The sequence below is a fragment of the Cavia porcellus genome, unplaced genomic scaffold, assembly GCF_034190915.1.
Source record: "Cavia porcellus strain 051 isolate PalLab524CR breed Dunkin Hartley unplaced genomic scaffold, mCavPor4.1 scaffold_1, whole genome shotgun sequence".
NCBI classification, from domain to species: Eukaryota; Metazoa; Chordata; class Mammalia; order Rodentia; family Caviidae; genus Cavia; species Cavia porcellus.
Window position 1 is genome coordinate 57,424,980 of NW_026947484.1, and position 15,513 is coordinate 57,440,492.

A 15,513-nucleotide genomic window follows, 5' to 3' on the forward strand; every position below is an offset into this window, starting at 1 on the left:
GATCGGTCCCTCGTTCACTCCCCTGGGTCTTGTAGATTGAGGTGTCAGCACCAGGACCCTGCTGGATTGACAGTGATCAGCCTGGGACCCACTATCCAGCTGTGTAACCTTGAACAAGTTACTTACGGGACATTTCTACACCTCGAGGATTTCTTGTATGAAATGAGCAGGTCAAACTATCACTATTATTATTATCATAGTGTCACTATTATCCATGTATCTATCAATACCATTGCTAAGGCTGCAGGAAAACTTTCCTAGGCTCACCAAATGCCCTGCAGAGTAGATAATCGATACCTATATTGCCGAACTACTCATTCCGATGTGGCTCATCAGGGAAAGGGGTCCCCATTTCCACACTTGTTTACACTCCTTGGTTTAGGGGCTTTGCTTTCTCAACTATCACATCATCTACAAAATTTATGCACAAATTCCCTACCATTATAATCTCATACCGGTTCATTTTTGGACATGATGTCTGCTGCAAATATTTTACAAGTTTAAACTTTTCTCCGTCTCTTCTCGACATTATCACCAATATCTTACTTTATCCAGTGCTTTAGAAAGAACCTAAAATTTATTGTAAATGTTTGCCCAAAGCCATGGTAGGATTTAAAGAAAAATCTATACAAAAAGCTTACCGCAGAGCCAAGTACTTAAAAAGCATCTAATATATATTAGTGCTGCTATTATTAATTATTTTTTATAAATTATCTAATTTTCTCAGGGAATAATCCTATGAGAAAAAATTCACATTTTTGTATGTGAAATAACTGATACTCAGAGAAATCAACAGAGCAAGATCACAATTTAGTCATAGGAGAGAAAGAAGGGATCCCAACTGTGGTCTATCTTATCCCAAAACACTATTATTTCTGCTGTCTTTAAGGGGTCTTCTCCATTTCTCTTTCATTTTTTTCCTAACAAGTTTGGACTTTTTCCTGTTTCTTTTTTACTGAGTGAGAATATTGCTTTTTTAAATTAGTATAAGCAGTCTCCCTGAGATCTGTTGGGGTCTGTCCACATTTACTCATATTTGGGGTGACATCCTTAAAAACAGAGCAAAAAGCCCCAGGCTCCTGCTTTTCTTAACAGGTTTTTACAAAACTCTAAAGGCAAATTGTCATAGATTCAGATCCCGGCTCCACACAGACTGACTCCCGGGGCCGCTGCGTATCCCTCTGCAGTTTCCCTCTGCAGTTTCCCTCACTGACCCTGGACAGAGGTGTTTTTATTAACCTGGTTGATAGCTGGACAGACAGGCGAGAGGGTCACACTGCCCAGTGCTCACCCTGCCTGGTGTAAGTGACCCCAGCACGGGCCTGGGGCTCAGTCATCCTCTCTGAGCCACAGCAGCGGCCCTTAGAGTAGGAAATTGTCCCCACCCCAGCACACACACTCAGACACACTTGCCGCTTTCTGACACCCCTGTCTTCATTTCTGCCACTTTCTCCAGCCCATCACGTATTTTGCTGCTGCCTTGGTGCATTTCCGCTCGGAGACCAGGCACCTTGCACACTCTCCTGTGACGGCAGGGTGTCACACTATGCCTCATTAAGACCAACAGAAAACAGCCACACCTCACATTTCTGTGCTTTTGCCTCATGCTATGAAAGTTCAAGAGAATCCTTGAGAGATTAGCATAATCATCAATGTCAAAGAAAGGTCAGAAGCAATAAAGGCAAATCATTAGCATTCCCTCAACCTGATTGGTGAACACACAGGTGTCATAATATATCCCATACTTCTGGCTGGGGATTTAGCTCATCAACATAAGCGCCTGCCAGGCAAGTGCGATGTCGTGAGTTCGATCCCCAGTACCACCAAATATATATCTATATATATTTCCCATACTTCTCGGTAAGTTTGAAATATTTCATAAATTAAGTGGAAATTAACAGAAAAGATTGTGTCATCTTGCAAAACACAAACGAAATAGGGATGTTCTTACAGAACTCCTACTCACAGAATGAAAGTATTTGTTGCATACTGGAAAACAAGTTAACACAGCCAAGCACTTCTGTGCATAATTATGTCTCTAGCAGATTAGTTATTGCCGGTTATTTTTCCCCAAGTTTGGAAATATACACATCTCCACTCCTCCAGCTGGGGCTTCCAGGGCTTTCTCTGCAATTAGAAGACTGGCTATAGATGGATACCAAGGCAAGGGACAAGTGTGGAGACAACCAGAGGGGCTAAATGACCATGTATCAGGGGACCACACAGAATGACATTCTTCACCTGCTTTCTCAAGCTAAGATGCTTGCTCACCAGCCTCAAGGGCAGATTTACTTTAACCAAGCTTACAAGATTGATGAATAAATTCAGAATTTCAATACATTGTTTTACAAGGCGATATCTGCCAGAGAAACAGCATGCTGACTGCTTGGAGAGAAACCCACACTGAGAATCTAATTATAATCACAGACTCACATGAATAGCACAACGTGAGAAAAGAGGAGTTGTCAGGTACCTCTGCTGACATTCAACAGCATCAAGCTACACTGCCCTGTGCCTCCATCTGTCCAGAGCGGAAAAGACCAGCCCATGAAAACGAAGTCTAAACAGATTATTCCCCAAAACTCTCCTCTGGCCAGTGCCTGCATGAACGTACCAAAGTCTTCCCCTGCAATCTCATATCCTATGCTTTCACAGCCTTCATACACCCCGCTCAGAATTAAGAGTTTTTTCATTAAAGGTGCTGGTGTACTCACTATTACAGCAGGTCTTATAGGCCAGCATCACCCTCAGAAGTAATTCTACCAATTTTCTATCTTAGAGCTCATAAAAGATTTTAACTTAGGTTGAATCATAGATCTTAAGCTCTTTACAAGAGTCCATGCTGTAGTATACAGAGCTGTGCACCCGTGTACCCCAAATTCCTCAAAACTCAATAGATATCTCTTATGTAAAGAAAAAAGAACTCTCACTTTAAAGAAAAAGACACATTTAAACTAGTCACCCCCTTTGTAAGTACAATCGTGGATGACCTGGGAATTTTCTCTTACATATACTTTTCCACTTTCGTCATTCATCAATCATCGCCACTACCATCATTTCCTTCACCAGGTACCCCTAAAAGCTCCTTTCTGTATTATTCCCACATATCCTGGTACCCAAACAGGCAGCCGTGTCTCATCACCTTCCATAACAATAACCATCCTAACCACTCTTAGGAACAGAAATAAGCAGGTGAGCATTACTAAGATCTATATTTATAGAACTACCTGGTGCTTTGCTTGTAGAACAGGCCCACAAACACTCTTTGGTCACATGGTTCTGGGTGCCACAAAGCTTGCGTACAGCCCTTAAAGTAAGACCTACCCCGGAGGTGGTGTGTGCTAAGTGTAGTTCAACTCACCACATACTGGAACGTTTCATTGTATTCACGGTCATTGGCTTTCACGATTCGTTCCACTTCTAAAGAGAGAGAAATCAGGAACGAAATTAAACCTTAGACCCTCAGAAACATAGAGCTTATTAAAATCACATCATGTATGTTACTTTGATTGCTGTCAAATTTGCAATAATTCTTTTCTTTGAAATTGAAGGGCATTGGCTTTTGCCAGCCAAAATGTTGGAACCTGTGTTGGAAAGTCCCAAAATGGAAACCGGGCATGTTTCCCATTATATTTTTGATGCCAGCCATAAAGTAAAACATTACGTGTCTTCAAACTTTATGCCTCTTCAGCACCACAAAGATCTTTTCTTTAAATTTCAGATAGTTTCTAAAGAAGAAAGAGCCACCAAAAGCAAAATGCACCCAGAGAAGGAATTGATTCACAAAGTTCAGAAAAAAATACAAGCCAGGCAAATGGCACCTGCCTGTGATCCCAGCACTGAGGGAGGCTGAGGCAGGAGAAATTCATGTTCAAGCCTATTTGGGCAGTTTAGCAAGATCTTATCTAAAAATAAAAATAGGCTAAAGATGTAGCTCAGTGTGATGGTCCTGGGTTCAACTCTCAGAACTTAAAAGAAAAGAAAACCACAGCAAAATAAGCACATATAGAAGTGACCAGTGAGGTCACTGACATTATGGTCATGGAACCAGAGGTAAGGTTTCAAAGCAACACAGGCATATCAAAAGAAATGCTGGGGCTGGGTAGCTTAGTGGTGGAGCATTTGCCAACATAATCAAGGCCATTGGTTTGATTCCTAGAACTGCAAAATATAGAATAAAATTTTAAATAAAGTTAAAGAAAAATTTTATATGATTAAGAGACTAAGATCTATATTTGACCAGAAGTAGCCAAAGAATCAAATCTCTTCTAAAAGCAAATGTAAATACCAGTACACCTAACAAAGTAAATGAGCCACAAGTCCAAAGGTTACAACAGTGCAGATATTTAGAAAAAAAACTGCAAAGAGATGGTGCCCAGAAACTCCAAATCAACGGCCAGCCAAGTTGGGAAGGTGGAGATGAGGTCTTCTTTCTGAATGGCAAATGATAACCTGGCCCGGTGGCCATCGCATGTAATTCATAGATGACCTTTGGCTGCAAACTGAAACTTGCATATATACCAATTTGAATATTCATTGGCCTTAGCTTAGATCATGCACATTCAGATGTTGATCATTTTTAAATTTCACATTTGCATGAAGCACATCCAATAGCAGGACTGCCTATTTCCAGTCCCAATTTTACCTACTCTGAGTACCAGAATCTTGATTTTATGAGCCATGTGGAAACGGTCTACCCAGCATCCTCATGTAGCCATACTCTATAATGACTGAGACCAGTGCCTTCCCAGTGTGATTTCTATGAATGGTTCCTATGGTGGTTCCTAGGAATGGTGATTCCTAGGAATGATGGTTCTTATGAAGGATTCCTAAGTGATTCCTATGGTAGGTCCATCAGAACCTTCTTCTGGGTATCTAGCTTGCTCTTTTCCCGTGAGCCCTGGTAAGAGCCAGGAAGTTCTCTTTCTGCTTCCAAATTCTTACCATTAAGTCCTTAACCTTTGCTTTTGTAAATCCAGTACTGTTCTTTTTGAACTGAACTTTCAAGGATTAATTTTGGCAGAAGATTTTGCATCCTTTCAGGAATCTCTGAAAAATCCTGACATTTGTCCTAAATCTTTACCATTTTCGGCCCAGTGGAGAGCATACTATTGACACAGGTGACAACTCCAGTGAACACCTGTCTTCTCAGCAAAATACTAACAGATTCCCTTTTCGTTTTCAAAAGAGTCTCACTTTAGATAGCAAGTTATATTGTTATTTTACTTATGGGAAATTATCAAGTAATTAAACAGTAGGTAAGTCAGCTGGGTCCTCCTGCACTGTCTTTGCTCACTAAAGAGAATCAGTGATAGACTGGAGAAGAAAGCTGAGGACGTGTGTCCAGGCCTAAGAGAGAAGCTTCTCCAGCTCACTACAGCAGCCCCAGTAGACTCACACCCTGGTAAACACTGCCTTCCCAGGCAGCTGTAGAATTTTCCAGGCTCCCCACCCACCCAATAAATGTCTCCCTGTTAGCTACCTGCTTGCAGAAGAAAGCTGGCAGTAAAAAGATCTTTGCAACCGTACTAATCCATTTAACGCTTCACCTGTAAATGCAAGCAAGTAACCATAGGTCACCTAGAAAAAGACAGGGATTCCCAGGAGAAAGAGGATGCTGACCACAGGTAGGGAAAGAGGATTGAGTTTTCCTTTTAATCCTAATTAGCACCTTGCAGATATTCAAGAAGACATCCACCAAAGAACAAGCTAGCATGAACAAAGAAACCAGAACAAAAATGAGATCCAGGAAATGGAAAATATTTAGTGGAAAAATTAGAGCGCATAAGATTAAAGAAATCTCTTAAACTATATATCAAAATGACAAAAGGATAATAATACTAGGGTCCTCTTTCATTCTCAAAAGTCACTTTTTTGTTGTTGTTATTTTTGGTGCTGGGACTCAAACTCAGGACCTCATGCTTTCAGGCAAGGCATTGAGCCACTGAGCTAAATCCCCAGCTCAAAATCATGTAAGAAGTAAAACCTAGGAGAAGTAAACTGTTACGGTTGATACATTGTGTCAACTTGAGAAGTTGAGCAATTTAAGGAAGAAACTCAGCAGGGAGCCAGGTTCCTTCTTGGCAATATCCTAGGCCTGTGCAAGAGGAAGGCAAGAGGAGTTCTGTCCGTGCTGTGAGTGCCCTTCCTGTGTACAGTATAAACGGAGGAGAAGAGGCTTGCTCTTCCCTCTTTTTTGCTTTGGCTGGTTTTGCTGGCTGCTGCCTTGTAGTGTTGCCCCTGTGCCATGGCACCCTGCCTTGGAACCAGCTGATTATGGACTGAAACCTTCACAAACTGTGAGCTATATAATCCTTTCCTTCCTCTATTTTGGGTGTCAAGTATTTTGTCCCAGCAACAAGAGAAAAGTAACCAAGACATGAACATAAGCATAGGATGAAACAAAACACATAAAATAGAAGAAATATTCCCTGCACCAGAATAAGACAGCTCTTCAAAGTGAAAAAGCCACCAAGTGTCAGTCAGGATGCACTCCAAGGACAAGGGAAAACATCCAAAAAATTTCTAGAAACAAAATAATTTGGTTAATCCCAAAGACACAAGAATAATATCAGCATGAAATTTCTCATCACCAACAAGGTTGCTAGCAGACACTGGGCTGATGCCTCTTAGTTCTAAGGAAAAATGCTTTTGAACTTAAAATTTTATGTCTAAACAAATAACAATCAACTATGAATGGGAAAATAAAGACATAGTCTGACATCTGAGAGCATCTTTCAAATGACTACTCAAGAATGTGCAACAGAAAAACGAGGGGTTTAAATTTTGAAATTAAAGTGGAGTAGGAGACACAGAAGCAAGGGTGATGGTTTGCCAGAGTTAAGAATGCTAATAAAGGGCCCGGAATTTAGCTCAGTGGCATAAGCGCCTGCCTGGCAAGTGTGAGGCCGTGAGTTCGATTCCTGGTACCACAAAAAAAAAAAAAAGAATGCAAAACATAATGCCCTACACACCTGCTCAAACTGAACACAGATCTACAGGAAAAGGGACGCCTGTCTGTTGCTCTCTTGTTCACAAGGTCTGTTAGCCATAAATTCATTTCTCATGAACAGTAAAAGCATTACTAGTGCTTGGCTCAGATAATAATTTTTCTAAGAGAGCCTCATAAACAAATCACCATTTGCTATACAGAACATAAAAGTGAGTTTTCTAGACCTGTGGTTTTTTTCACAAACTTAAGGACAACGCACAATTCAGAGGGGCCAATAATTGCATCCGTGTTCTCATTCCTTGATTAAATCCAGAAATGTATTTTAGGCTATTCAGAAGAAGTAATGAGCTGCAGCCATCAAACAGTAACGCTAAGTATTACCGCACTCAGTTTCACTTGTGCTCAGTGCTAGGTGCTAGGTGATATTACACTTCTTAGAAAACATCTGAGGAGGTACTTGCTGAGCACAAGATCCAAAGGCCGAAGATCCATGGCGGTAACTGGGCCAGCAGCCTTTGGGGACAGCTGAGGAAACTGGCCAAGGTGTGCACTTGCAGGGACCCCATCCCTCCCCACCCAAGGACTCAGCGATGAGCAGAGGAAGAATCTCCTTACACACTTATTTTCAATTTGTTTTAAAATACAGAAAAGTAGGCAGTGCCTTCAAAGTTCCCCTCCACCAAATGACGGAAATAGCCTTCACCCTCTCCCAGAATTGTGAGAAGCATATACAACTGATGTCTTCCTTAACCAAATAAAACATCAAGGAAGCACTAGGAGAACACTTATCTTCGAGCTATGTACTTGCTGTAAGCTTCTCCAAGATAACTGAGGAGATGGTGCCTGTTTATTCCACAAGCAGTGAAATGTTAAGAGTATTTACCACCTGGCTTCAGGATAATTAACTTGTAGCCACCTGTCTCTACCCCAACCAAAGTGAATAAATTCCCTGATAGAACCAATGATTTGTGAAGGTCACAACCCTGTAAAATTTCCTTTAAAATCTATAATCACTATGCTTGTCTTTCCACTTGAAAAGGGGACATTTAGCCTGCATCTTCGACAGGGTCAGGAGAGGGACAAAATACAACCCTGCTGGAAAATTTTAAGTGTCATTACGATGTTGTTCCTTTGTAGGCAAGATTCTTAATTCCCGAAAATGAGAGTTTGATGAAAGAGCATTTATATAAGAAAAAGAAGGCTGCTTTTTAGGCAAGAAACCCGAGGTCCACCCACAGCCCATCGTAGGAACACACTAACTCATGACTCCTGCTCACCTATGATTTCCCAGCACAACAATGCAATTTTGCGTTGCAACCATTAAATGAGGAAATTTGTGGGAAGCACTTTGTAAAAATGTCAGAAAATTATTTTATGAAAAATAGAAAACTGGCAAAAAAAAAAAGTTTGAGCTTTGGATAGTCAAACTTAAAATCCTTGTACTATTCCCAAAAGGATCTTGAAGTAATTTTCTGAATATTTTCAATGGAAATTGGCAGATATTCATTGATTCTACTCCAGCTCCTTGAAGGCAACACCCAAAGTCTAATCTGGGCTCTTCTCCATCATAATGTAATAAATTCTACAGTATTCATCTTCTTGTTCCAGTAGGCAAGAGCAAAGAAGTCATTTATGTCTGTTTTATTTTACCAGTTCGTCTGCGAACAATTCACAACACCTTGGTATTTCAGACTAGCTAACGGAGGCAGAAGGCCGGAGTCAGGAGGCTTCCACCAGACATACGAGTGATCACAGCAAGTATGGTCCCTAATTAACAGCTATGACTATCTTTATTCAATTAACTCCTTCATCAGACATAGTTTAAAAGACAGACTTAGGTACTTGGCTTTCGCCCGCCACATCATGAAATGATAGAGACCCCTGGAGAACTTGGGGTCCCTCTGTAAAACCCTGATAGCCTAATCTGATATTTCCTGAGCAAGGTCGGTACCCATCCAAAAACTGAAGAACATCTCCCCACAGGGAAGGTCACTTGGGGTTTGGGGTTGTTGTTGATTTGGGGGGTTGAGTCATAAATCTCAGAAAAATCCTCTCAAGCTAAATCAATAACTTAAGGTTTTTCCTTTCTTAATTTTCTTCCATTCTTCGCAATCTGGTCCACGTGGTTGGAAGCCAGGGCAGTTCATTAAAGACAGGAGGACAGAACAGTGCGTTGAGAGAGCTTTAAAGAAAAGATCCTCAGCCTCCAAGATTTCCTGATCGGATTCCAAGAACACATTTTGATACAATTGAAAAATATGTGTCCTGAATTGGGGTTTCCTATTGAAACCCGGGGATGACCTGCTGCTTCTGGGACTTACTGACATTTAAGCAGACAAAAAAGAGAATTGAGGCAAAAGAAAAAGAAAAATATCTCCTCACAAATTTTTTTAATTCTTGTCCTCACAAAAGAGCTTGGAAACAAAGTCAGAGGAGTCTGGGCTAAGCCAACTGCTCATCAGGACCAGATAGTTAGAAAATTTAATTAATTAGTCACTTTATTTCCTTCATGGTCAACAGTCGCTTCACAAATAGAAAATGTTTACGAATTTACGAATAAATTCTTCTAGCGCGTATGAACTGGATGACATGCATTACAAGTGAAATCAATAAAATCTTCAGATAAGTCCTCATGATGTCCCACTATGTAATGGGGGAGTCACAACTGGAGATGTAAGACTTTCTGTCATAAGAACAATGCTAGCAAAAGCTAATGTTTATGAGTCCTTGTTAGAAACAAGTGTGAAGATATGGACAGCTATTTTGAAGAAAACAAGACACATTATGGTAGCCATTGTCCATTTCCTTTTGTCTTGTTTTGAAGCCCCATAGTGTTTCCATTCCTTTGTTTTGATTGGTTTTATACTATCCCATCCTGTGTGATTTCACTGTGTGTGAAAGAACAAGTATTTCAAAGAAAACGAGACCGCAGTGGCCACTGCTGATTTCCTGTTGTCTTGTTTTGAAGTCCTGTGTTGCTTACAGTGTTCTGTTCTGACCTACTTTGTTCTGTTTTGTTTTGTTTTATTCTCTTTAAAGTAAACATAAATAAATGAATAAAAATAAAAAACAAGCTACAGTATGAAGGTTCACACAGGCATAATTTCACGAATCCTCCGAACCATGCTGTGAGGCAGCTACTCCTGTTAGCATCCCTTCACAGTCGAGGAAGCAGAGGCCTACCAAGATGGCGTGGTAGAGCCAGGCCTCAAACACAGAGCTGCCTTCTTGTCAAAGGGGCGAGGCAGTGCTTCTCAGTCTGGAGAAGGCGGATGGTCCCGGGCAGAGATGACGAGAAACTGAAAACTGGAGTAGGCCTGTGTCCAGAGGCCGAAGAGAAGAGGGAGGCTCCTCATCAGACACATTCTCCAGGGCCGCCCAGGCCTGTCAGCCTCCTCGCCATGCCCTGCGCATGCCAGGCCCGGCGGCCCTCCTGGGGGGCCCGGCAGTGCTTGCTGAGAAAATGCTCCCCGAGTCCTGGAAACAGGACTTCTTATTACTTGCCAGTTCTAGTTTCTTGTTTCAATTCCACATTCTTTTACAATTTGATTATCTATAGAAAAAAAAATTCCATTTTTATGAACTGGGCCAGGATCAAAATACCTTTTCTCTAAAAATAGAAAATAGCTATTTCCTTCTTTCTGCAGGACAAAAATAAAAAATCAGGATCTGTTCCCAATGACTACAAAAGCCCAGAAGCTGGAGGGCATTTAACTTTATATGGAAAGACAGGACGGGCCACCGAGGGAGAGCAGCTACCTGTCCCAAAGCGGGAACAGGCGTAAAGAAGGCACAGAGGAGGGAATGGGAAGGGTTTCTTGGCTGCTGGACGCCTCAGCGGTGCCTGGCCTTTCAGGTGCACTGCGTTCCTTTAGCACGTACGAGTTTCTGTGTTTCAGCTCCCTGAATCCACGCGGCAAACAACATTTGTGGGAGCCAAGAGAAAGTGCTGTATCCCAGAAAGATTCACTGAGCCCCTTTAGGTAAGGCTGTGTGCCAGTCATCAAAGAAAAACAAAGACCAAGGAGACAGCGGCCGGCAGAGGGCAGACAGGCCCACAAGTTCTCCCACAGCCAGGAAACGGAAAAGGGACCCACAGAGCCCCGGGAAAGCAGAGGGGAGCAAAACCCAGGCCGAAGGTGCTCACATCTTGTCCCCACCCCATCACTGGCCGCACTAGAGGGAGCATAGGTAGCCAGACCAACAGGAAAGAGGTGAAATGTTTTGTCAACGCCTTATCTATGCTAAAAGATAGTCATTCACAGAAAAGAAATGTGGTATAAGCTGTCTGCTCCCTGAGATTGTAGGAAATACAGACATTAAAAGAGTCATCATACTCATGTTTATAGCAGCACAATTTATAATAGCTAAGTCTTGGAAGAGGCCTGTAGGTCCATCAACAAACAAAGTAGTTTTTTCAAAGTGTAGTATTTATACTGGGTGGAGTACAACTGTGCCAGGAAGAAGGAAAGTCTGAGTCATCTGTCTGAGAATGGATGCACCTCAAGACATTAATGTTAGGTGAAATCAGTCAGACTCACACACATCAGTGTTGCCTGGTTTCTCTCATATGAAAAACCCACAGTAAATGAAAGACAACAGGAAACCGGGAGGCAGAACTTTTGCAAATGGGAAGAGTCCCAAGAGATAGAAGGAGAAGGGAGAAGGGAAATAAAAGGTACTGAGGCTTGCTATGTACACATTCCAGGTCCCCATTATGTAGTGTAAAGATGTACCAGTAAACATAAATTTTTTTAAAGAGAGACCATTACTCTGCCACTGCTCCTGCTAATAACATATCAAAGGAAAATCAAAAGGAAAACCCAGAACCTCGTTTTCTTTACCTATAAAACGAGAATGAGTTTGATCCCCAGTACCAAAAATAAAGCAGTGAGACCCTAAAAGTGCCACAGAGAAATAAAGGAACGAGAATCTAAGGCGGCAAACAACTGCCTCGAATCTCAGGCTCTGGACCATCCCTTGCCCCCTCCCGGCCCACACTGACCTGGGGCACCTCCAGTGTCGCTGCCCCCACACACACCAGGGCCCCCTACAACCACCTATGCTCAGCAGAGCAGCCACATGGTCCTCTCAGAAGCCTCACGTTGCTGTTGCTGCTCCAACAATGACCACAAACTTAGCGGCTCAAAATAACACGATGGAGGATCCCACAGTTCTAGAAGCCAGAAGTCCAAGGCGGGGCTACCATTAAGGTGTCAGCAGGACCGTGTTCCTTCCAGGGCCTCCTTGCATTTTCGAGCTTTGAGGCGCTCTCCGCCATCCTGGGTGACAGCCCTCAGCACACACACCTCGGCTTCAGCTGTCACATCCCCCTCCCTGACTGCAACCCACACAACTCCTTCTCCTAAGGGCCTCATGGTTCCACTGGGCCCGTGTAGTGTTCTTCACTGAATCCCACCTACAAGCACCCACTTCCCATGGAATGGAGTCATGGTGTGATGGAAATTATGGATTTTAAAGCTAGCCAGCAGCCTGATACAATATTAGAACAAGATATGCTCATGCTGCCTGCCACGTTAGCTAGACTGCCAAACCCAGGCAGCCTTGACTGACTGAGTCCAGCTGCTTTTCAGAGACAGCCTGATCCAGGTCAACCTGACCATGTCCAGCTACAGTGTCTGTGTTTTCCCACTTAAACATATATCGTATTTCTAACATATTTCAAAGACTTTCTACCTAGCAACAGATGATGACTATCCCAACTCAATAGAAACCCATCTCACTTTCAAGTTTCTGTACTTCCTGCTTGTATAACCTTTATAAGCTAACCCGAAACTGACTCAGGGCTGGTGATTTGGAACAAGTTCCCACCAGCCCACCAGCATAATAAACAGTTGCTTTCCAACTCCATGAAGCAGAGCATCTTTCTTTCAGTTTGGTACCAGCTCGGCAACAACAGGGATGGAAGTCAAGACCTGGACATCTATAGGGAGGATCCTGCTTCTGCCCATGGCATACACTGTCTCTGTCTTCCACTCAAATCCATCCCTCAGCTCTTCATCTCAAGAGAAATAAGCCAGCTGCAAAGCAGCCTTCAAAGCAGTAACAGCACATCTGTCTGCTTGTTTTTCAAAAGAATCAGTGGAGCTTTAGGTGCAATTGAACTTTATCTCTAAAGCGCCAGAAGAGATAACTTCAGGCTGAGAATTTTGTATGCAGTGAAATTACTCATATTCAAGAATAACTGCAAAACAAGGACTTTTTTCTGACCAACAAAAAGTGATAGAATTGACTGCCAGAAGCCCCACATTAGAGAAAAAGTGAATGAAAGTCTTCTGGAACAATAAATCTATTCTAGACAGAAGCAGAAAAATGAAAACAAAAAGATTTTGGGTAAACCCAAACTAATGATCATATTGACAATGTATATGTAATCATTACTGTTGAGTTTGATTCCTGTTACTGTATAATAAAATACAATTTTTATTACTTATTGCAGAGGAGGAGAGCAAGTAGGCAGAGTTCCCGGGGCCCAGGGAAGATCCATGGTGGCCCGAGATGCAAGAGGAACCTTTCAAAGATCTCAAATACCAAGACAGAAGAACTTTCCAGACGCCACCAGCATCACACCCTAACCCCAAAATGGGGTGCAGAGCAGTGTGCAGCTTCCCTCCAGGAGATCCTGGTACTGGCCATCTGAGCCACAGCCCCACCTGACCGGCACCCTGAGTAATAAAACATCGCATGGCTCCCAGCCTCCGCAATCCCATGTTCCAACAGCGTCACAGGGGCTCAGGGACCTGGGAGGGCTCGAGAACCTGCAGGCCTCCCTTTCCTGCACTTCCCTGGGCCGGTTCTGACTATGGGAGCAAATTGGCAGACCTACAAGGCACCCTCTGCCACAGGATTTCTACCCCGAGGTGGCATCAACACAGGGCGAAAGCCCAGCCTCACACAGGCCCAGGACTCCACGCTGCTCCTCCCGCTCCCTCCTGGGCCCAGAGGCTGATGGGCCAACCAGTGAGAGTGCAGGGTCCCACTGTCCTCCGGGTATCTTTCTACCCAACTTCCAGCAGAGTGAAACAGTGGGGAGAGGTGTTTGTCTCTCATCTCTAGCAGCACTAAAGAACATTTTCATGTTCTTCCTCTCTAGACACCAAAAAAGTCATTAAAATACAGAAGCAAACTCATTAGGAAATATAAGCCCAAGAGGGATTGTTGTTAAGCCAATGTGTCTTGAACACATCACCAACAGTGTGGTACTGGTTGGTATGTAGTTCACTTCCATGGCCTCATTTCAATTAAATTAAGGAAATAGACAATTTCCAAAAGACATGATCTAATTTTACAAATCACTTACCATAACAGACAAAAAACAAGTTCAAACAACCAATTCCTTCCTGAGTATAACTACAAGACTATTTGAGAAAGCACCTTTTGGATTTTTGTTGCTAATCCATAAAGAATAAACTCAAGAGAAAGAACACTTTTTAAACATATACACCCATACCTGGTAGTGCACACCATAATCCTAGCACTTGGGAGGCTGAGGCAGAAAGACTGTCATGAATTTGAGGCCAGCGTAAGCTATGTAGTGAGTTCAGGTCAGCCTGAACTACATAGCAAGACCCTGTCTCAAAAAACAAATGAATACACACATGTACACATACATACACACACACACACACATATATATATATATATATTTAAAATATGCTCAAAAAATAAAAATATAAAAACATGCTCAAAAAAAGCCTCATGACATTAAATAATCTAGTTATACAGGAAAAAATATGGACTGTATTCCTCCACTAGTGAACAAAACTCATAAAACCCTAAATGCTATTAGGAGGCTCACAATCCCTGGTCCTAGCACTGTTTGTCTGCTGCCCAGATATGGCTGTGCAACATGTGTTTCAGGAGACAACACAGAAAAGCTCACAAGCAGATACATAAACTCCAGCCAGAGCACTGACCATGCTGTAAGCCTTCATGGAGGCCCCATAAATGAATGGCCCTTGCAAAATTAGCAGGCCTGAGGGAAGCAGAAGAGGCCTGGGGCTTCCAGACATCCTCTGACATCAGAGCCCCAAGAGTTCCTTAGGGTTAGGGTTAGCTAGGAAGCCCAGCCGTACACACAGGACTCGTGTCAGCCATGACACTGGACAAAAGGACTTGTGCAAAGCCTAGGATCAGAGTAAAAACTAGAAATCAATGCACTACATAACACACATCTATTAATTCAGCAGTCAGCAGTACAGGGATGCTTCTATAATTGCCTCCTGTGTATCATTTCATTTTCTGTTCATCCTCACAGTAACCTTTGGAGATCTAGGTCCTAATTGTCAAGAGAAGGATGAGCCTTGGAGGATTTGAGAACCAGACTACAGGCGGTGGGACCCGGGTTTCCTGCTGGTGCTTCTGACTCAGGTGTCTGTTGTGAAGTAGAGTCAGCCCCCAGATCATGATAAAGCTCCCTCACCAGAGCACCCAGTCTGGTCAAATCCAGGAAACCCCTACCCTGCTGATCTTTCCCGTACCGCCCATTTTTCGTCACAGCCACCTACAGTCATATGTCTGTGTAAACTGAAGGGGAAAAA

At 42.7% G+C, this 15,513-nt stretch overlaps 1 protein-coding gene across 12 annotated transcripts in view; it reads right to left on the reverse strand.

Annotated features, from left to right (window-relative positions):
- Positions 1 to 15,513, reverse strand: part of Atp8b4 (ATPase phospholipid transporting 8B4 (putative)) — a 227,871-nt gene that overhangs the window by 186,168 nt on the left and 26,190 nt on the right. For 11 of the 12 annotated variants that reach the window (XR_010047425.1, XR_010047424.1, XR_010047413.1 and 8 more), the window contains one exon: positions 3,362 to 3,420. The exons of the other annotated variant lie outside the window; for it this stretch is intronic. Coding sequence is in view for 1 of the 11 variants with exons in the window: in XM_013154709.2 (XP_013010163.1) it covers positions 3,362 to 3,420 (59 nt within the window). In the remaining 10 variants the exon portion in view is untranslated. The remainder of the gene's footprint in view (positions 1 to 3,361; positions 3,421 to 15,513) is intronic. 12 annotated transcript variants of the gene reach the window in all.